Raw genomic sequence first — 20818 nt, 5'->3', positions numbered from 1 at the left:
CCCAAATGAGGTAACCGAAACGAAACGAAACGAAACGAAACGAAACAATGGACACTGGCCTTGACATCATGTTAAAGGTTCTACCGTGTGAGAGTTTATTGACTTATCATTTCTTTAGAAAATTATATATCGCGACGTTTATTTTTTGTAAATCTAAATTTGTTCAGTTACAGCGGTTACCTAGGTGACAGTCGAAATCAGCCTGACCTGTCGTGCAAAGTCAAAAACTGTCGTAAAATGACGCAACAATTACACTGACGCTGGCCCTCCGCTGCTAAACAGGCGTGGAACTGCATTAGCATTACTGAAAAGACTAACTTGTATTTTGTTATTTACTTGTGTTGACCACATCCGATCGGCGCAGTAAGTCTGGACAAGCTTTGCCACGATTAAGGAACACGGTAACGGCGACCAACGAGGATGTTTAAAAAGTACGTTGCTAAGTATTTCCATGTTGTAGCGTTAGCTAACTGCAGCTGGGTGGCTAACGCTAACTGACCAGAAATCCTGTTTTTGAACTTGATGATTTGTCTTCAGTCATTGGGACAAACTAACATCACTTATTAAATTGAATAAAATCAGCTGTTATTGTATTAAAATCGGATTGAGCCAGATCAGAAACTGAACGTTTCTGAAGCAGATAATACCGCCATAAATCCTAAAATCATAATCCAGTCGTGTCATGTTGAAACATACACGCACATCTCTACATCATGAGAGCAATTTCATTTTGAAAATAAGAATCGCTTAGCTACTTGAATTCATAATCACTAATTCTGAAATGTACTTTTGTCAACACAGTTGTCTCAACTGTCTCCTCTGTCACTGAGTACTGAAAATAAAATGCAGGACTATATTATAGTGGTGGAAGTATTCAGAGCCTTAACTAAAAGTATCAGTACCACAGTGGGAAAACACTCCAGTGAAAGACCTGAATTCAAAATTCTACTTGTGTAAAAACACAGAAATACAACCAGCAAAATGTACTTAAAATGTCCAAAGTATAATTACTCATTTTGCAGAATGGCATAATTTTTTGGAGGTGTTATATCATGGAGACCTCAAAGTCGTGAATATGATATTATTATATGAAAACAGTACTTAAGGACTTTGGAATCTCTCTTGTTAATTGGACAATTTACAACTTCAACATTTTATTGGTGACCTCGTGTAAATCCCAGCAGGGCTTTGCAATTCAGTCTGAGCAGGTCTGATCAGTCACACACCAGTGTGAGTTGTGCAGGGCCTTCCAATCTGTATTAATGTTAATGCTGTGCAGTAGAAGTACTTAAGTACTTGCAATACTAATATGACTGCAATATTAAGACTCTGTGGAACTGTTTGCATAAGATTTAATTGTATCCATAATTGTTTATGTAGGATTATGTATTTATGTATATGTTATCTTGGGAACAGTAATTAGGCAAATAAATCTAAGCCCCGCTTACTGTTTTACCAGAGCTCTGAGGTGCATCTCACACATTTCATGGCCTTCATCTTTCATGTCCTTTGTTTCAGATTTGATGAGAAGGAAAATGTGTCGAACTGTATCCAGCTGAAAACATCAGTGATCAAAGGCATCAAAAATCAGCTGCTGGAACAGTTTCCTGACATCGAGTCATGGCTCAATCACATAATGCCAAAAAAGGACCCTGTCAAAATAGTGAGATGGTATGATGATCTGTTATGTCATTTTTGTCATCAGTGTCTCATACACAGTGTCTTTTTGTATAGTGGATGTTTTAGATTTCTATATTTTGTTCTTCCTCCAGCCATGAACACATTGAAATTCTGACAGTAAATGGAGAGCTGCTTTTCTTCAGACAGAGAGAAGGACCATTCTACCCAACCCTCAGACTGTTGCATAAATGTAAGCTCTACTAAAGCCAACTTTCTTACTGCTGTATTTGAATTTTCTCACATTAATAACAAACTCCTTTCTCTTTTCAAAGATCCTTTCATCCTTCCACACCAGCAAGTAGACAAAGGGGCCATTAAATTTGTCTTAAGTGGAGCCAACATCATGTGTCCCGGGCTGACGTCACCAGGCGCTAAACTCTACCCAGCTGAAGCTGACACAGTAGTTGTATCCTTTTGTACTCCCAGGGGCCCTAAAAGCCCTAAGTTCACACCATGTTGTTTTTGTCTAGATAATTTGATTAATCACAAATCTGTTAGAAATTTACACTACTGAAGAACAGTATCATCTACAGTGGATCCTCCATCCTTCATCATGTCGTCTTGTCTTTTAGACAGACTCTGTGTTAACTAATTGTTTTAGTTTAGATTGTGGTTGGTTGTTGTAAACTAAGGAGCACTGTAAGACTGCAATCAACAATTATTTTTGATCAATGTCTGACAATTATTTTCTTTGATATTCAAATGATTTAGTGTTTAAAATGTCAGAAAATGGTGAAATATATCGATCAGTATTCCCTGAAGCCCAAGTTAACATATTCATATTCCTTTTGTTAGTTTACCAACAATAAAAATGTTGAGTTCACTATTACAGAAAACTGACAAACTAGCAAATATTCACATTTGAGAAACTGGTACCAGTGAATTTTTTAACTATTAATGAGTTATCAAACTTGCCAGTTACTTTTCTGTCAATCAATTTCTCATTCCAGCTCAAGTAGTACTGGTGTGTTTCTGGCCCTCATGCACATTGATGTTGTTTGATTCTCACACTAAAGTATACGTGTAAAATATTTTTCTTCTCCATTTTTACGATACTGAAACCTACATAACCTTCCAATATATTTAGGAGTTATTCTGACAGCATCAGTAGCTACATTTAAAGTCAATTTACCAAAAAATTTGTCTTTAACAAGAGGATGCAGGCCATAATGGCAGAGGGAAAACAACATGCACTTTGTGTTGGTGTTATGAAGATGTCTACACAAAGCATGTAAGACCTGCATACATTTACATAAGCAACATTCCTTGCTTTTGCTGTTCTCATGGTGGTGTGTGATCTTAATCTCTATCTGTTTTTTGCAAACAGAGAAAAGGTCAACAAGGGAATTGGAATTGAGAACGTTCACTATCTGAATGATGGACTGTGGCACATGAAGACATATAAATGATAACATCAACACCCGCAACCCCCTCCCCCCCGGAAAGTGTGGAGCTCTTGACAGTGAGGCATGAGCTGCCAGTCAACTGTTTACACGTACGGACTTAGCTGCGTAACCTGCTGAAGGCTTTGAATCACTTGCCATTATGCACAAATAAAAGAAAGATCTTGCTTTAAACCTGATTGTCACCTGTTATTTTGCATTGGATCCTATTAAAGGTGCCTATGTTATAGTGTTGCCTGTGATTTTATAATTCAAATCAAATGATAGAGGTGACAAAGAAAGTCCAATTCATTACTTAATTACAATTCTTGTTGATTATCAGGTTTTCGTGCATTGAAATGTTCAATGGCCTGTCAGCAATACAGGGTGTGAGTGTGCTTTCAAACTGACTGAAGGTGCGGTATTATGGTTGTCAGTTGTTACACTGGTTATTCTGGTGCTGGTTATTCTGGTGCTGTCTCTAATGAGTAGAGCTCAGCAGTGTAGCTAGTGGCAGGAATTGTGGGTATTCTTTAACTAGAACTCAGTTGGCAGTTTTTATTAGGTACACCTAACTAAAACTGCTGGAGAGTAACAACAGTCCTGCAATAAAACCAATTTTCATGAAAGCTATAATGTTAGAGGTTGGAGTTTGTAAACAAATAAAAGTCCTGCATTGAAACTCAAATAGCAAAAGAAAAAGTCCTCATCATGCAAAAATGCTTCTTTCAGAGTGTCACATTTTGTAATAAAACGTATTATTAGGAACTGTTACTTCATGTTGCAGTTTGTTTAACTGTAGCCAATTTTAGGTAGTGTATATATAAACACACACTTACCAAGACAAAAAGATAAATCTGACCTGAACATCTGAAAGGTACCGACGTACTTCCCACCCTGTAACAGTCAGTAATTGATTCATTTTATTATTTTTATTACTCAAGTCACTTTTTTATTTGTATTTATTTTATTTTTTTTAAAAAGTCATTGTGGTCAGTATGAAGCCATGTGTTTTTAAAATGTCAGTGGAACAATGACACTTCCACTGATTTTTTTTTTTTTTACGTTTGCGCAGAAGAAATTTACTCACTAATTAATTTAGCTGTGAAGGTCAATTCTTAACACAGAGATAAACAAGCAAGATATGCACTTAATTTGGAGCAGAGCTGGGTGATGACAAGTTTGATTCAAAATGGACAAACGCTTCAGTAGCATCTCTAAATAAGTCAGAACATGTCTCTCAGAGAAAAAAAAAAAAGTCATTCGTAACATTGTAAAGAGAGCCAAGCACTTTCAACAGTTAAATAATTTCAGAACAGCATCACTTAATTAATGAAGCTTTAAGATGACGAAAAGACAAACATTTAAGATCCATAACAATATTACAATAACCTAAACTTTCAGATAATCTTGTCTCATGTCACAGGTTTGATATATTTCCCAGTTATATCTTCATTCAAAAGGATGGCACACCCATTGGCTCTGTTTACCTACACCACAAAGAAATGGGGTGCTGATTGTGCCAAGTGCAAAAGGTACAAATATACATAAAAGTGTTGTTCCCACCCAGGATCAAGTTTTACAAACAGCATAAGAAATCCATCTCCCAAAACTTTGCTTCACAGATGAAAATAATTAAAATGCCACACAGAAGGAATAAGTCTTTAGTCATTGTCAGATCCTTCAGGAGGGTAAAATGTTAACGAGTCATGAAAGTCGTGCCCGTAAGGTCGGAGTCTGTAAACTCCAAACATCATAACCTGCATCTGATTTGGCGTCATCCCTCCGAATGTGACTGCCAGGTCAGAGCAGCAGCCCTCCACCACGTTAGTGGGATTGTCCCTCATGCTGTCTGTTATCAAGGTGTCCACACTCTTGCTGCTGAACAGGCCCTTTCCGTGTGCGTCTTCTCCATTCTCTGCAAACACACCTGTATATTTGAGACACACAGCCAGCTGCTTGTCCTCACTCAGCTTCCACAGGGCTCGTCCTCTCTCTGGACATTTGTCTTCATCCTGGAACACGTGAACCAGCCTTTTTAGAGCTTCATAGCTTAGAACGATGCCACTATCATACGACACGTACTCAAGCTCCCCTGACTTCATAGCATTGCCCAGGTAGAAGGGCTCACTGGGATCCTTTGCCAGCACCAGGTATTTGAGGTTCTCAATGATGGCAAATGTAGTGGGTTGTGCCACAAAGAACCATTGCAGGTCTCCGGCATTCTCATAAGCGTGCTTCAGAGCTTTACGTAACCTCGCCCAGTCGTCTTTTTCTTTCAGGTCTATTGCATCAAGCGCCTTAGAGGACTCTGAGGTGTAAAACACAGCCTTGTCACAGTGTTTGCTCCAGGTGTCTACAGCTGTAGCCCAGTAAACAAGGATCTTGGGCTGTACCATGATGATGCAATACACCCGGACCTGATTGCTCAACTCCTGCACCTGGCTGTCAGAGAAGTGTTTCAACTCGTCTTTACTTGGGGCCTTGACGTGGTGATGGTGGTGGTCCTCTGTCCTGGACTCTGTGCTGGGGCTGAAACTACCCAGGAGTGACAACACCAAGCAGAAGAGGCCTCCCATGACCATCCCCTTCATGAAAGAGCCTCCCTCAGACAACATTTTGGCAGCAGACACTGTAAAAATGGAAAAATACATTATTGTGGCTGTCAAGAAATGCATCATTACCTTATTTAAAGCTGAGACAATTTAAGTTTTAAAAATCAGTTAATCTTTTAGGTAATCTTTCAAGCTAAAATGCCAAATATTACTTAGTTTCAGCTTCTCAATTGTGTGGATTTGTTGATTTTCTTTGTTTTATGTGATAGCAAGTTGTACTTTGGAGTGTCAATAAACAAAATGACTAACTCACAACATCACTGCCACAAAGGATTACTTTCTTCATTGATTACTTTACTCATTATGTTCTTGATCAATCCTCCAGTCTATAAAATATCAAAAAATTATCAAAAATGCTTGTTAGTTGAAGCCCTAAAACTATTTGTGGAAAAATATTACATTGCAAGGCACAAAATGCGACTCACAATTGCATCAGATTTTATGTTTTATTTGGCTGGAGAAGAATTTCTCTGTACTGAAAAGGTATCTGTAATAAGTACCAACTACTTTCACAAATAATCAATTAACTGGAATTTCAAGTATAGGAAAATTGTGAAAAATGCCCATCAGAGCCCAGACGGACACCTTTATATTGTTTGTTTTGTCTGACCAACAGTCCAAAACCCAAAGATATTCGAGTTGCAACAAATCTATTGTCATTCAAATTATTGATTTATAATTTAATTTATTTTATAAAGAAGTCACTCAGATTGTTTAATCTGAGCATCAGTTTGCTATCACAGAAAACCATAAATATTCACATCTGAGAATCTGTAACCAGTGAATATTTGGCATTTTTGCTTCCATCCAAACAGTAATATTCTGTCTATTAACTTATTGATAAATTGACTAATTGTCTCAGCTTTAATGTAAAAACTGCTTTTCATTTTCTGCCAGATGAATACATTACTTTGTGTAAGGCAAATTCTGGCAGATTATTAGGTAGTGTTAACACAAGACACTTACAAGTAAACCCTAAAAACAATGGTTTACTTGTTGGTAACTTGAATAGCTGTCTACCCTTGAGAGTCCATATTCATCATGACTGTTCACTGTTTTGGATTTGGTACCCAACAGAATCTTCACTCATGTATACAATACACATAGAAATAATATCCTCAAAAAAGTACATAAAATGATTTGAACATGTAGTGAGTGATAAGTGAGTTCAGTCAGGGTTTCAATATGTTCAGTTAAAAGGACAACCTTCAGAATTGGGCGACATTACAGAGATTTACCTTGTATAGTTCATCTCATCACGAGCTAACAAGCTCACAAAGTTTCCACCACAGGCATGATTTCAAATCACCTCACGGTTTTCACCATTTTCTGACATTTTGTTGACAAAGCAAAAATTAAATTGAGTTCTCAAAAAACTGAGTACTCAAAGAAGCAATTGGCAGTTTAATCAATATTAAAAACGATTGTTTGTTGTAGCCCTAATACCATTAAAAGTCATTAGTAAAAACATGTCAACCTGTTCATCTTTTATGTTAACTCTACTTAAAGGATCTTTGAATGGCTGACCTTTTGATTGATGTCATTATGACTGTGTCCTGACAAAAGCCTGTTTGAGACTTTGAAGTTCTTAGTTTCTAGGTCTAAAAGAATGAAATGTCAGTCAATATCAGTGGTGGAAACTAAATAAGTACATTTACTTGTGTTCTTGAGTACAATTTGGATGTACTTGTACTTTACTTACGTATTTTCAGCTTTTGTACACTTGTACACTTCTACTCCTCAACATTTCACAGGTAATATTATACTTTCTATTCTGCTACATTCATACAATTCAGAGAAGCATGATATATATATATTTATATATTTGTATAATGGGTCAGCTTGCATGAGCACTTTTACTTTGAATTTTTAAACCTATTCTGATGCTAATTTATAATTCATACAACTAAAATATTGAAAAGAAGACTTTTACTGGAAATTGGTGCTTGACAGATCAATCAATCGACTAGTAATAGCATACTAATAACTGTTGCACTTCTACCCTTTAAACTACTCTTTAATCTACACAGACTGACCCCAGGTGACAGGTGCAAGTTATTCCTGTGTTGAGTGCAGAAAAATATTACATGACAAGGTAACGTGAACATGTGGGGTTGAAAGTTTAGATGAAACATTACCGACCTCCTGTTTGAAGTGCTGTATTTCTAACGTCGTCGTTTCATTTCAGGAGAGCTAACGCTAACTTTAAGTAACTTCTTAAATACCAGGGATTGCAGATTAAGTCGCTTTACCGGTGGCTAACTGTTAGCTCTCATCTTCTTAACGTTACAGTTCACGGCTAACTGTGGGGGTATCGCTAGCGACTTCAATAGAATAAATAAAGAGCAAATACTGTACCTAGCTAAGTTAACGCCGCCGTGTCAGGTGCTGCTCCTGCTCCGCTCGTCTCTCAGCTCCCACTTTTCCTGTTTGACAAGGTTGTGTTCGTCTGGCAAGACAATTAATTATCAACTCGATGGGGGCATGATTCACTGCCGCTCACAACACGACTACAACTTCTTCTGTTTCCTTACAGTTCTTCTTCGCCTGCTCTTCTTCTTCGTTGGGGCTTTAGCGGCAGCCGGCAGCCTCGGCGGTGTCCTTCCGCCGCCTCCTGGAGTTAGTGCGGTGCGTCAGGGCCTGAAATCGACCTGTTTGATCCTCTGATAAATGGATCTGTGATCAATCAAACCAAACCATGTTATGCATTATTTCTAAGTAGGATTAAGTCACTTGATATCTGTGTCTATTACAGACTTAACACAAATTAAATTAAGTTTTTATAACATTATAATTGCATGATCTTGCAAAAACACTACATAAACTGTAGGGATTATTTTTATTATTATTTTTTTTTTTATGTAAAATATTGGAGATGTAGGGTCGATCTATATTTCTGATTGGCTATTCCTTCTCTGATCGTGCATATGATCGATCAGTCATCTTCTGCCCTGTCCATCTCAACCATTCAGAGTGATAAAGCACATACACACACAAAATCTGCCCTCAGTCTGCCCCCTTCCTCCTTTAATACCTCCACTGTCACTCTCATGTAAGTGACTGAAGAAAAGTGAACTCATCCATCTGTGGATAGAGTTTTATTAATCAGTCATGACTTGACAGCCTGAATAATCTGTAATCCCATCAAATTTCTTTTCTCGACTCACTTCGTGAAGCTTTCTCTGTGAGGTTGAACAACATGTTGTGCTCCCGAACTTGTGTGCTTCTGAAAACCTTCGGAAAAACCAGCAGTGACACAGCAATCGACCTCTTCCTGCTTAAACAAGCAGCTATTTTAAGAACCCTTGTTCATGGAAATTGCCCAAACTCTATCTGTCAAACTGGATCCGGATAATTTACAAGGAAACCAGACAAAACACCACATCTGATCCCAGAGTTTGGTTTCAGAAGTGGGGAGACAAAATGAAGTCATTTGCCCACATATGTATGTACTGTATCCCACGTCTCATTATGTTCCCAAATCTTTACACAAATATTTACTACATTCACTTAACAGATCACTTCATTTAAAAGTCATGTTTTGTCATAGTTTAAACACAGCTGTCAGTTTGGGTTTGTATCAAAACTGTGCAATCCAAGTTTTTATTTTCAGGTCAACAGGCGAAGCCATAATGACTTTAAAATCACATTTAAAGTCGTGATTAACACCTCAGCATAAATCATGTGGGGAATTTTAATTGTGATACTTTGATATTATTTTATGTGATCAGTTTTAAAGTCACTGTTTGGCCTTGAAGCCAAACCCCGCCGTGCCTTCTCCTCCTCACTGACTGCTCAGCAGCCAGATGAATCAGATGTTGTTGTTTTCAACAGCAGTTTCCGAGCTGTGGAGAAAACCTTATAAATCACCTGATGCCGCGTTCACTCATCTGAAGGGCATTAGTGACCTTTCACTTTGATAAAAAGCCCTGCAGCCCACAGGCCTGTCGAACAGGTGGAACTCCAGACGTCTTCCCACCTTTTATATTTTTGGAAACAATTCCTCTTGACATTGTTATTACATTTTAAACCTTAAGATAAGTGATAGATTAGTTATTAAGTCTCACATTGTTATTTTCTGTCTTCCACAGTCCTCTCAATACACGCCATCTTAATTAGGAAAAGTGTTTTTTTCTGCTCAGATTATCTGTTCTTCAGGTGCAGATTGATTTTGGATTCAGCACCATAATAGATCTGTGTTCTCTCCATCAGGACAATTTGACCTCTGTATATCCTGTGAGTCAGTGAATCCCTTGCACTACCCACGTTTACACTTGCGACATTTGTATATTTTACTTTTTTCATATATTCATAGATTTTCAGTCATGTTAGCAGCGACACTCTCAACAGATATTTGATGGATTGCCATGAAATGTTTTCATATCCATCATGTCCAAATGATGATTGTTGATATTCTGGCTGCTCCTCTAGTGCCACCATCAGGCTGAATTTGTAGTTTTCATTAAAATGTTGGATGGGTTGCAGTGACATTTAGTTCCCGTCCGCCTGCAGGATGAATCGCTGTAACTTATGTCTTATGTGGCGCCTTCATCAGATCAAAAAGTCAATTCGTCCACACTTTTGTTTATGACCAGTTCTCATCATTCCCAGCTACGATATGTTAGCGTTTAGCTCAAAGCAACAGAACAGGACCACTATCATGGCTGTCAGACTTTTAGCCTTGTCCTTATTTTTTTACACCAGTTTTTGGCACAGTTTTTCTTAGAAAATCTTTTTATTGGGAACAAATGGAACATATGTTCAAAGCAATGGAAGGTTCACATTTGAACACTTTTTTAATCTTCACATATCCTCTTCCTCCTTTGTCCGTCACTAACCCACCTTCCTCCCACCTTCCTCCCACCTTCCTCCCACCCCAAATCCAAATCAATTTACCACAATGTGACCTGCTTGATCTATAAACAATCACAATTAATTACCTTAGAGATGTTGATCATTCAACTCAAAATGACGCAGAATCCCACAGTGACATACTTCCACCAGCTCTGTGATCTCAGACATGAGCGATGACACGACATAAACCACCGGAGCTCTGCTGGACAGCCGCTGATTACTGCTGCAGAGTAAACATTTGTTAGGCCTCTCTGTACAAGCACAGATAGGACCCGGCTGAATTGACAGGGTCCCCTAAATGGTGTCTATGACGCCCGATCCATCCCGTCCAAACCATTAAGAGGGAGACTGGGTGTGATGATAATGTATTGATCAGGCCGTGATGGATGACCACTGAGGGTATATAAGTGAAGTTCTCAGTCGGGCTCAAGTATAGTCCAGATCTGGTCATCTAAAGATAGAGGCACCATGCTTTCTGTAGCTCTGTTTTACCTTGTAGCTGTGATTTGTTCTGCAAGACGGACACATGGCCTGCCTCTGTACCCGGACGCCAGCTTGGAGCCACAGGCAGGTAAGACTCTTTCTCCTGTTTTTCCTCGATATTTTTGATTTTAATTTTACTGAAAACGTTGGATCGCTCTGGGTAAATTATACCTGACCTCTTGTCATGGGAAACATAACATGGGGCATAACACTGAACATCTGATTTGCTGCATACGTGTGACGCCTGAGCTCAGGGATATTGGCGTCCTAATGACAGAATGATGAGAGGAAGTTGTTTTAATTCAACAGATTTCATTCAGAAATTAGTGTCAGAGGTTGAGGATGGGTCCAACGCCGCTGAGGCGGAGCAGAGAGAGGTGAATAACCTGTATCCTCTACTGACGCAGCACAACGGAGGCAGAGACTCCTGGAATAAAGGTAAAAATAATAAAGAGTAATATATAGGATTCAAATGTGATTTTCAAAATAATTATGTTTCAACTTTTATTTCATTTTTTTCCTCAGGGACTAAAGATTCAGCACAACAAGATAAGTTTGTGAACATGGTATGGCTGACAAATGCTTTTCTATCCACTACTGCAATATATAGTATAGCACTGTATATAAAATACTAATGCACAGAAAATAAGGATGCAAAGTGCTGCAAGGGAGAATATTATAGATGCATCTCCTTTAGATGGATCAGCTTTTAAATTAACACCTGAAAATCGGTTCTAAAATCACCTGCAAACCAACACAGGGAGGCTAAAATTGAGATGATGTGACACATTCACATGTTCTCATCTCTTGTTTTTAGGTTGAAGACCTCAGAGAAGCCGTTTTGAAGCTGGCAGCAGCCGACAAACTTCGCTCGCAGGGTTTTCTCAGATCTGAGCAGAACTTGCCAAAAACGAACAAAAGAGGTGAGTGATTGATTATTGATTATCAAGCACAAGCCACACCTGCTCCTTATACGCTGTCAGTGATGTGGGCTCAGGCATTTAATCCTGACGTGAGATCATATAACAATACCTGACGTGATACAGTATCTGAGCTGACGTCATTATAACACAATGAATTAATCAAAAGGATGTTTAACCAAGGCTTGTGCTTTTGAAAGTATGACAGATTATTCACACTTGAACAGGCAGAGACTGAACAAGGACATTCTACTCAAGAAGAAGTACTGGCTCTGATACTTTACTTAGGTAGAAGTAAAAGTACTGGTATAAAACTCTGCAGATGTAAAAGAAAGATGTTCCTCATTCAAAGTGCTCAGTAGAATAATAATAATTTTTTTTTTTTTTAGATATAATCCTATAAAACCATAGAGTGGAAAACTCAATATCAGTAACACTTTACTTAAGTCCCTCAATTTAGCATTTATAAACATTTATGAACATTTGATCAGTGGTTTACCCTCTAATGTAGTTGTACACAGATATAAGACATTTTCATACGTTTATAAATTTATAACCTCTCTTATGAAAACATATTTTATATCATTACCACTGTGTTTTACTGTATTGTTATTAATGATCTGTTTATACAGCAGCCTCCATTTATAGGTGTCTGTTGGAGGAGTTATAGCTGTTAACAAATATATATATATATTTTTTTAAATTTGATTAAAAAAAATCAAATGTTTATATAGCCTACTGCTTATAAGTGTTGAATTGTAGGAGGTAAATTGTTGGGAAATGTAGCACAGCAGAGGGAAAGTACCAGCACACTGAACTCTTACTTATGACATGTTACAGGAATAAATAATGAATAATAAAGTAATCACATATTTCATTTAAAGGGCTTAACACACAATATGTAGCATTTACTCTTAAACCACTGATTTGGATAAAGACAAACTTTACAAAATAAACCCTTTAGGAGGAGAAAATTCAAAGCAACAGAGGTGAGATTATTCTTCTAGCATGAACAGACATGCAATAGATGTATACAGAATATACATAAAAACCAGTTAAGTAACATTACAATATGGGTAAACAGATTAAAAACAGTAGGTAAATATGTCTTCAGCTTTGTTCCTAATTCTTCACCCTCTCGTGTCCCGACAGCGTGTTTCTGGAAATACTGTGTGACCAACTGAAGCACCGCAGCAGCAGGACGTCTGGTGTGATTCTGTCAAGGCCTGGGTGGAAACGCCGTCACTCTCCAACACCATTTTTGTGTCCCACCAAACAGTATATTCATCGTCTAAACTGGATCAACAGAATATATATTTTTGGAGTTGTAAAATGGTCTTTTTTGTGGTTGAGAATAAACTTGAATATGTGAAATGTCATTTCATGTGACCTGCTTTTGGTTTTGATATTTTAAGAGAAATATTTATGGTTTCTGGACCTAAAGGAGGAAATGAAATTCAGGATTATTTCTGCATTTTTCCCACAGCAGCAGCATTATAGCACGAGTCAGCACACACAAAAATCACGATTATTAGAAATGAATTGGGTGTTTTTATTATTATTATTGTGACAGTGAGACAATTTAATCACATCATAATCATAATCAAACTGTATTTTTACAGAATAGTACTTTTTATGTTTTACATAAAAATGAACTGTTTGTGAAGGTGCTGCTCAAACTAACACGATCATATATGTTTCAATGAGGGTGTTTTGATCATAACAAGCATGAAAAATATTTATATTTACACTATGAACAAAAATTCAGCTAATTTACATCAACAGTCAATTGCACATTTGGCCTTTTCATTGTGTGGCATAAAAATACCATTTATCTGTGAGCAACTATCGATAAATAGTCAATACATACAACCAATCAAACATCTTTCTTAACATGTCCCCAAGTCTTACTACAAAATATTTTTAAGGTGGACTAAAGGGTCTGATTCGTTGCCACGGTTTGTTCCTGGAGGTTTCAGCGCCCTCTACTGATCATCATCCATTGTTACACTTGGGGAAAAAACAGGACATGAATTACAGGGAATGAAAAGTTTACTTCCTCTTGTTGGCCACACTAAAGTAAGCCTTCTCAATTTCAATGTCGGCCGGACACGTCTGCTTGAACTCCTCTCTCTCGTAGGCGTTTTGAAGGTATCTCCAGACACCTGTGAACTGGGAGGGAATGTCAAAGTCGCAGTACTTCTTGGCAGCAACCTGAAATAAATGGAGAGGAAAAGACATATGTTAATAAAAATGTATATTTTAAGCATTATGTTATACTGTTTAAAACATAAAGTAGTCCAGCGGAATTACTTTATATACAGTTTGGTCGTTTTTTGCCGGTGATTCCCAACATCATAAGATAAGTTCTGAGATAAGTTCTGATACACAAAGTCTCTAATTTCAGTTTTGTTTTTTTGTTTTTGTTTTTTTTTGGGGGGGGGGGGGACTTGAAAATGAAACCATATCAGAAGATCAGAAGTTTAGATTGGAAATAATTTCAGTTTCTCTTCTGCACCTGATCTCCTGAACTTACAATGTAGGTTGTAAGTTGTGACTGTATTTCTGGTCTACTGTTATTTCTGTCTGTTTGTATTTTTATTACTATTTTATTACTATTTATTACTATTATTATTATTTTTATTTTTATTTATTTTTATTATTTGGAATCACATTTTAGTCTCTCTTAATTGATTTTACTTTAGTATTTACTGCTTCTTGTTTTTGAACGTTCTTCTGATGCTTATATAAAGCTCTTTGAATTAAAGTTGCCTTTCCCATTATCAACTCACAGACATCTGAAATGTGACAAGGGATCCCACCAGACACTATTTTTGATGCAGTCGGAAGCAGAAAAGGTTGGGAACCTCAGGTCTAAATGGAAATACTCAAGTCAGTCAAGTATCTAGAACTAAGGATTGTATTTGCGTAGAGAACATGGTCTCTAAACCAGAGAACCAGAGAATCCTCAGAAAACACAACCGGTGCGGCGTCTCACCCTGATAACGTGCAGTTTGGGCAGCAGGTTGCAGTCGGCTAAGGTGAGGCGGTCGCCGTCCAGGAACTTCCTGTTGGAGATGCTGATGGTTTCTCTTGAGTTGTGGTCAATTTCCTCAGGGAGGGGCGAGTTCAGGTAGTCATCCAGGCGTTTAAACTCCCGCAGCAGGTTTTTCTCATGGACTGGAGAGTCAGAAACACAGAGACATGTTGACATGGTTTTTTGCTTTTGCTGGAAATAAATACAAGCACATTTACTCAAGTACTATATTTACTGTGGGTATAATTTATAGGTACTTTTCCCACCACTATGTTTATTTGACATTTATCTTTAGTAAATAGCCACTTAACAGATCACTACATACAAAATATATAATAAACTTATGAAGTACAACACAATAAACAAAGAGGTTAATCTGTCATAATAAGCTCCATCTATCTTTATTTTCTTTAACTGTGAGTGAAAACATTATGAGCTGTTATATGTGTAATGTTTAATCTTACAGGCGTTGTTTGGGTTGTTCTTTATGAAAGCGGAGAACTTTGCAAAAATGTCAGCTCCCACGTCAAAGGATTCTTTGTTCAGCGGGCTGAGATGAGGATACCTGCAGGGAGGAGAACAAAGGGGAGGCCAAGGAGTACGTTTGTGCAATGAGGAAAAGCCATCATCAAATTCACTGTTAATGAATATTTGTACAGTGATTAAGTGGCACAATACCTGGGAGGGGCCAGTGTTTGCTCAAGAAACTCCTCGATTTTGATGAAGTCTGTTTTGAGGGTGCCGTTGTAGAGGAGGAAAGGAGGGTTTGTCCCTGGGGCCAGGTCCTTAAGCTCCGCTGGTTTCCTGCAGAAGACACAGAAAAAGGAGAAAACGGGACAAGGAGGAGGAGGAATGGACTTGGTTACACACGTATTCATTCGGTGCAACAATCAGACTGTTATCCAGCAGGACAAAACAGAGAGCCTGTTGGTTATCGAGGTTGTCAGAATCAAACGTGGCGCTGCGGATTAATGATTTCAACATTAGCTGTTGGTTTAGCTATAAAAACACACAGCGCTGGGAGTGGTCGCCCATTTCAGAGGCCCGCCGTGTGTGCGTTCTGAATCATTCAATTATCAGCATCCTTTCAAAGCTTCCTGCTCGTATTTGCTCACCGGTAATGACCCTGAGAAATTCACACAATAAACAGCTCAATTAAAGAAGGTGTTTGTCTGAAAGCCACACAGAGCTCTTTGTACATTTTGAGTTTACAGGTTCCACCCTCCGACCTGTGTTAGACAGCGAGCAACACACCAGGGGACAAGCACAGAGACGGTTACTGAACAAGAACTTCTCAATTTCTCTCTCGTTTTCTTCTTAATAGAGTTGTGTGTGAAAGTCCCCACGACCAGATGCTCAGGAAGTGTTTGTGTCAGAGGGGGGGTGCTTACTTCCTCATGTCAACAGTGGTCACTGTAAACTTCACTCCTTTCAGCCACAAAACCATGAAGAGCCTTTGGCAGAAGGGACAGTTCCCAACGTTTTCACCGTCGTGTCCAGCCTGAAAAGCACAGAAAAAAGTGCTGTTTGAAGGTTTAGTTTTCTTTCTTTTTCTCTCCTCATCTCCTCTACTGACAAACAAGCAAGCGAGAGGCGTGTTCGGGATATTTAAAGCCAGTTTCCTCCACGTAAGGGAAAAGCAGGCATTGTATTGTAGAGGAAAACAACACATGTTAACATTCGCGCTCCTCCTTCGGCCAACGCAAACCATGACAGCCCCACACGGGCTTTCCTGCGCTCCACCTCTGAGCCTCAGGGCTGTCAATATGAGGATGTTAAAGACGTGATGTTGTGGGAAATGATTGACCTTCTTGGTGCGAGTTAGAGGAGAAGTTTGACACCACTCTCACTTTATGTTTATGCAGTAAATTTGAAGCTACACTCAGCTGGTTAGCTTAGCTTAGCATAAAGGGGCAGAGATAACAAAATGTGCCCACTAGCACTAGATTAGTGTCTTATATTGTAGTAGTCTTGCACAGGTGTGTATATATCTTCACACACAGCCATGCTAGCTGTTTCCCCTTGTTTACAGTCATTATGCTAAGCTAAGCTAACAGGCTGCAGGCTGTAGCTTCACGTTCAGTGGATCTTCTCGTCTAACTCTCAGCTGAAAGGAGAATAAAACCCCAAAATGTGAAACTATTCCTTTAAATGACTGCACGTTGAATGTTGAATGAGACATAATGTACTGTCTGTGTATTGTTTTTGAGCTTCGCTTGACCTTGTTTGAAATGTGAAATGAAAACTGTGTCTCTGCACTGATACCAACAACTAAAACACATTTGTCTCCAGAGCAAGGGACACAAAGCAGAACCCGGTGTATTTTAGTGTCTGGATATTAGGAGAGAATGTAAGAGGACAAACAAGGAGGATGATGTAGACGACTATATCTGAATGTGTGTGTAAGTGAAGTGGGTGTGGCATCCTCAGGCCTGGGGCCAGCCGCCCTGCGTGCTCCTCGCTCCCTCTGGGTGTGCGATGATAAGGTGGACAGGCCGTCTGTGGCCAGAGGCTGCTGATAAAACCATGACGTGATCCTCAGCAGGAATATAAACACTTCAACATCTGTAGCACATGGCATCTGGGGACGACACTCATCAAAATGGGAGTTGTCCTCTGACTGATGCTGCTCATACAGCAACTTATTGTGGATCTCTGCCCTTTTACAACACTGATAAGTGAGAAGAAAATCCCTCCTTTGCTTGCCTATGTGTTTTCTCTTAGATAACCGTGTATTAAACAGTGATATCTGACTATAAGCAGGACATGCTTCTTCTTGGTTTGCCTCCATGTCAGTGTAAAATTTCTCTTGAAACTGAAAATAAGGATGACTGACCTTAATGAACAACTCGATGCTTGGCTCCTTGTCAGAGTTCTGCCGAAGTGCCATCTCGTCCCAGAAAAGTTTTATTCACTTTTTTAAATTCCTTGCTCCGGTGACAGCTTCTCCCTGTAGTCAGTGCTCCCCTAAAAGATCCCCAGAGCTGAGGAGGAAACTGATTATGATTTCCCTGAACCGCTCTGGTTTCAAGTGCCTTTGTGGTCGGGGATGTCAAGATAAAGAAGTGTAACACCTCACAGCTGGTTGTGTTCTGTGTGAGGGCTCCTCAGAGGCTATCACACTGAACATACTTCACAAGTCAGAGGGGAGGGGAGGATCCTGAGAAGTGGGAGGGGTAGACTCTCTTAAATACCCTGAGTCAAGATCAATGAGAAAAGAGCTTAAAATAGTAGCTCCCACTCCATATTGCAATATACAGGAAATGATAACAGCTCGTGACTCAAAACACACAAATTCATACCATTCATTTGGGCCACTCACACTCCAACAGTGTTAGATATGGAAGAAATAAACACTTTTCACAGGAAGGCCGGAGTTAATACAAAGCACCTACTGTGTACCGAGGGACTCTGGGAATGAGCAGCAGACACCTAATCTAATTCACCTCCAGAAAATTAGCTTTCTCTCTCACATCTGTGTGACTTCATAAAGCACAATATATTTGCTTTGGTTACAGGAATGTTAAGAAATACCAGAACATACAGTCTAATATTTTCTGACTGTGTTTGTACACCTGATGACGATTAATTATTTGTTTCTTTTGCTGCTGTTATGAGGTAAAATAAAAAAAATAGAAATGATTTTACAGTGTGGTATTTTCTTCACTGTTGCTTATGCGCACTTCTTGAGTATTTCAGTGTCATACAAGTCACACTCGGCACTATATATCAGAGATATATTCTCTTTATCTTGCTCCACTACACTTATATAACAGTTATTTACTAAGTACTTTGCAGATTACTATTTTAGAAACCTGTACAAGCATTGTAAGTACATTAAACTGCGTGACACTGAATGTATTTTTGTTTCATATATTTTAACTGTTAGTCAGTGTCACTGTTGACAGTATAAGGAAAATAACAGATTACAGTAACATTGATCACTTTCTGTGATAAGAAAAACTCAAATTTTACAATCTGTTCAATGTGTTTTATATGAGCCTGATATATTTTTTAGTCTTTTATACCTGTTTATAACTTTTAAATAAAGTTAAATAGAATTAGTTTCACACTGACCAGCTGATTAAAGGTCAAGGCATCAGTAGCAATAATCCAACAACAGAACATGTAGTAATGTACTGTAACAGATGGCCAATCCTGCATAGTGATCATCCTTTAAGTGCATTTTACTGATAATATGTACATTTTTCACCTTAGTTAAAGTTTGAATGAAGGACTTAGTTACTTGTAATGAAGTATAGTGTATATTTTTGTAATTGTACGTTTTCTACTCTAATGCAACTACAGAAGGTTTAGTCACCATTCTCAACTCTGAAGGGATATTTCAGGGGTATTTTAACTAATGGGTTGAGTCATGGGGGGAGTCCCCCCTGAGTGTTCGGGGCATTAGAAGGGCAGATGTTATTTTGATTTCTAACTTGTTTTGCATGAGATAAGGAGCAAAGAAAGAAAGTGAAACCATTTGATAATTTCCTCTGTGGAACACAAACATTTTTGGAAGTGGTAATTAGTAGTGGTTTGTCAAGATGTTTTAGTAAATAAATGAATTAACTCACAATTTCATCCTCAGAGATCTGTGGACTGGGGGCTCACTTCAGTATTGGTGCTTCTTGTAATATGGTATCATTTACAGTAAATAGGGAAAGGGGAAGTTTATGGCAAAATCCCCAAACTGTGGTGTTGACTTCCCTAAAGAAATATGGCTAGCAATGTGAGCCAGATTATGCAATGCATTACAAGGAATTTATTATCAAAATACTCCAGAAGTTACAAGGTTCTGTGCCTTGTACTTAACTCATTTATCTTCAGAGGATTTGGGGAATTTATATCACCAAGAGGGAGGACGAGAAGCAAACACGGAAATCCTGGGAATTTGGTGAATAACACTCAACCATCCCATGTAACTGAGCCAGAGAGAGCTGTAGAAAAAAACTTTCCTCTTTCCATTTAAATATCTACAGAAATCAGGGAGGTCATGGCCTGAGGTTTTCCAACTCTCTCAGGAGAGAAAGACAGTTTTTAATGAATGGTTAGTCACTTTATTGACTCTTCCTATGGGAGGTAATGGAATTTTACTGGAGTATAAGGCGGAAGTGTCACTCCTACCTATGCACACAATTAAAACGTGGGCTTTCCCTGTTGAACGGTCAGCCTCTGTTATCATGTTCACTGTTTCTGGGGGAGCGAGGGAGTGTTTCTTGGAGCTGGTGTGATAAATGACTGAGGCGCTGTTCTGAAACTCATTTTGATTCACCACCATCGACTGGCAGCAATCACTGATAATGTCCTGAGCTCAGCGCCGTGTTATGTGTCAGTGTTTTGTTGGTATGACAACAGCCCTCACAAAGGGGTTGAGAAAGAGAGGATGTGTAAAAGGGAAATTAAGGTTAAAATCATAACCTTTATAATCAACTGAAACCGACTGATTCCTGTTAACCCAGAGAGAATCTTTAATAGGAGAGATTTCCTGAGTATTCCTGGAAAACACTGGCAGCTCTGGAAACGGTCACGACAATGATCTTTCACTTCCTCTACTTCAGACAGAAAGATAGGAAAGAGCAAAGTCGTGGAGAGAGATACACATATCTCCGCTGACCACACACAGCCGCTGGAAGTGACCTCCTGAAAAAAAAAGTGCCTTATCTCCATAAACAGGAGCCTTAATGTTTAACACTCCACGACAATGAGCCTTGATTTTGCCATTACACACACACACACACACACACACACACACACACACACACACACACACGAAAGGTCAACATGTTATCCCTCAAACTGAATGAAAACATGTTTGTTAGCCACCGCTGCTCTGTAACAGCTTCA

The 20818-nt window shown here is 38.7% G+C and overlaps 4 protein-coding genes across 5 annotated transcripts; 2 read left to right on the top strand and 2 right to left on the bottom strand.

The window, feature by feature from the left end:
- The first annotated feature begins 232 nt into the window (after positions 1-232).
- On the top strand, positions 233-3257 carry mcts1 (MCTS1 re-initiation and release factor). Its single transcript, XM_071457337.1, has 6 exons — positions 233-431; positions 1519-1671; positions 1773-1870; positions 1953-2086; positions 2844-2911; positions 3008-3257. The coding sequence occupies exons 1-6, from the start codon at positions 421-423 to the stop codon at positions 3087-3089; spliced, it is 546 nt and encodes a 181-aa protein (XP_071313438.1). The 5' UTR covers positions 233-420; the 3' UTR covers positions 3090-3257.
- A 726-nt stretch (positions 3258-3983) lies between these two features.
- Positions 3984-8222, bottom strand: c1galt1c1 (C1GALT1-specific chaperone 1). Of its 2 annotated transcripts, none has more exons than XM_071457335.1 (2): positions 8036-8222; positions 3984-5694 (listed from the first exon to the last, which is right to left on the bottom strand). In XM_071457335.1, exon 2 carries the CDS (start codon positions 5678-5680, stop codon positions 4727-4729), a length of 954 nt encoding a protein of 317 aa, XP_071313436.1. In that variant the 5' UTR covers positions 5681-5694; positions 8036-8222; the 3' UTR covers positions 3984-4726. The 2 variants fall into 2 exon arrangements, with proteins under 2 accessions (XP_071313436.1, XP_071313437.1); XM_071457336.1 differs by lacking the exon at positions 8036-8222 and adding an exon at positions 7820-8008.
- Positions 8223-10588: 2366 nt separating this feature from the next.
- urp1 (urotensin-related peptide 1) lies at positions 10589-13313 on the top strand. Its single transcript, XM_071457913.1, has 5 exons — positions 10589-11102; positions 11324-11452; positions 11540-11580; positions 11832-11937; positions 13087-13313. The coding sequence occupies exons 1-5, from the start codon at positions 11000-11002 to the stop codon at positions 13116-13118; spliced, it is 411 nt and encodes a 136-aa protein (XP_071314014.1). The 5' UTR covers positions 10589-10999; the 3' UTR covers positions 13119-13313.
- Positions 13314-13462: 149 nt separating this feature from the next.
- Positions 13463-18091, bottom strand: clic2 (chloride intracellular channel 2). The gene is made up of 6 exons (XM_071457912.1): positions 17808-18091; positions 16363-16472; positions 15650-15775; positions 15436-15536; positions 14933-15114; positions 13463-14148 (listed from the first exon to the last, which is right to left on the bottom strand). The coding sequence occupies exons 1-6, from the start codon at positions 17859-17861 to the stop codon at positions 13987-13989; spliced, it is 735 nt and encodes a 244-aa protein (XP_071314013.1). The 5' UTR covers positions 17862-18091; the 3' UTR covers positions 13463-13986.
- Between the last annotated feature and the right edge of the window lie 2727 nt (positions 18092-20818).

The sequence above is a fragment of the Trachinotus anak genome, unplaced genomic scaffold (assembly GCF_046630095.1).
Source record: "Trachinotus anak isolate AG129_WGS33_773 ecotype Australia unplaced genomic scaffold, CSIRO_AGI_Tana_v1 ptg000021l, whole genome shotgun sequence".
NCBI classification, from domain to species: domain Eukaryota; kingdom Metazoa; phylum Chordata; class Actinopteri; order Carangiformes; family Carangidae; genus Trachinotus; species Trachinotus anak.
Note: the sequence above shows the minus strand (reverse complement) of the source record. Positions and strands in the feature narration are given on the sequence as shown.

Coding starts and splice junctions, on each gene's coding strand:
- mcts1 (XM_071457337.1), top strand. Junction 1,871..1,952: donor CCTCAGACTGTTGCATAAAT/GTAAGCTCTACT, acceptor CTCTTTTCAAAG/ATCCTTTCATCCTTCCACAC. Junction 2,087..2,843: donor CTGAAGCTGACACAGTAGTT/GTATCCTTTTGT, acceptor AAGAGGATGCAG/GCCATAATGGCAGAGGGAAA.
- c1galt1c1 (XM_071457335.1), bottom strand. CDS start 5,680: ATGTTGTCTGAGGGAGGCTCTTTCATGAAGGGGATGGTCATGGGAGGC.
- urp1 (XM_071457913.1), top strand. CDS start 11,000: ATGCTTTCTGTAGCTCTGTTTTACCTTGTAGCTGTGATTTGTTCTGCA. Junction 11,581..11,831: donor AAGATAAGTTTGTGAACATG/GTATGGCTGACA, acceptor TCTTGTTTTTAG/GTTGAAGACCTCAGAGAAGC. Junction 11,938..13,086: donor GCCAAAAACGAACAAAAGAG/GTGAGTGATTGA, acceptor GTGTCCCGACAG/CGTGTTTCTGGAAATACTGT.
- clic2 (XM_071457912.1), bottom strand. CDS start 17,861: ATGGCACTTCGGCAGAACTCTGACAAGGAGCCAAGCATCGAGTTGTTC. Junction 16,473..17,807: donor GCATCGAGTTGTTCATTAAG/GTCAGTCATCCT, acceptor TGTGCTTTTCAG/GCTGGACACGACGGTGAAAA. Junction 14,149..14,932: donor CCAAACTGCACGTTATCAGG/GTGAGACGCCGC, acceptor CATTTATTTCAG/GTTGCTGCCAAGAAGTACTG.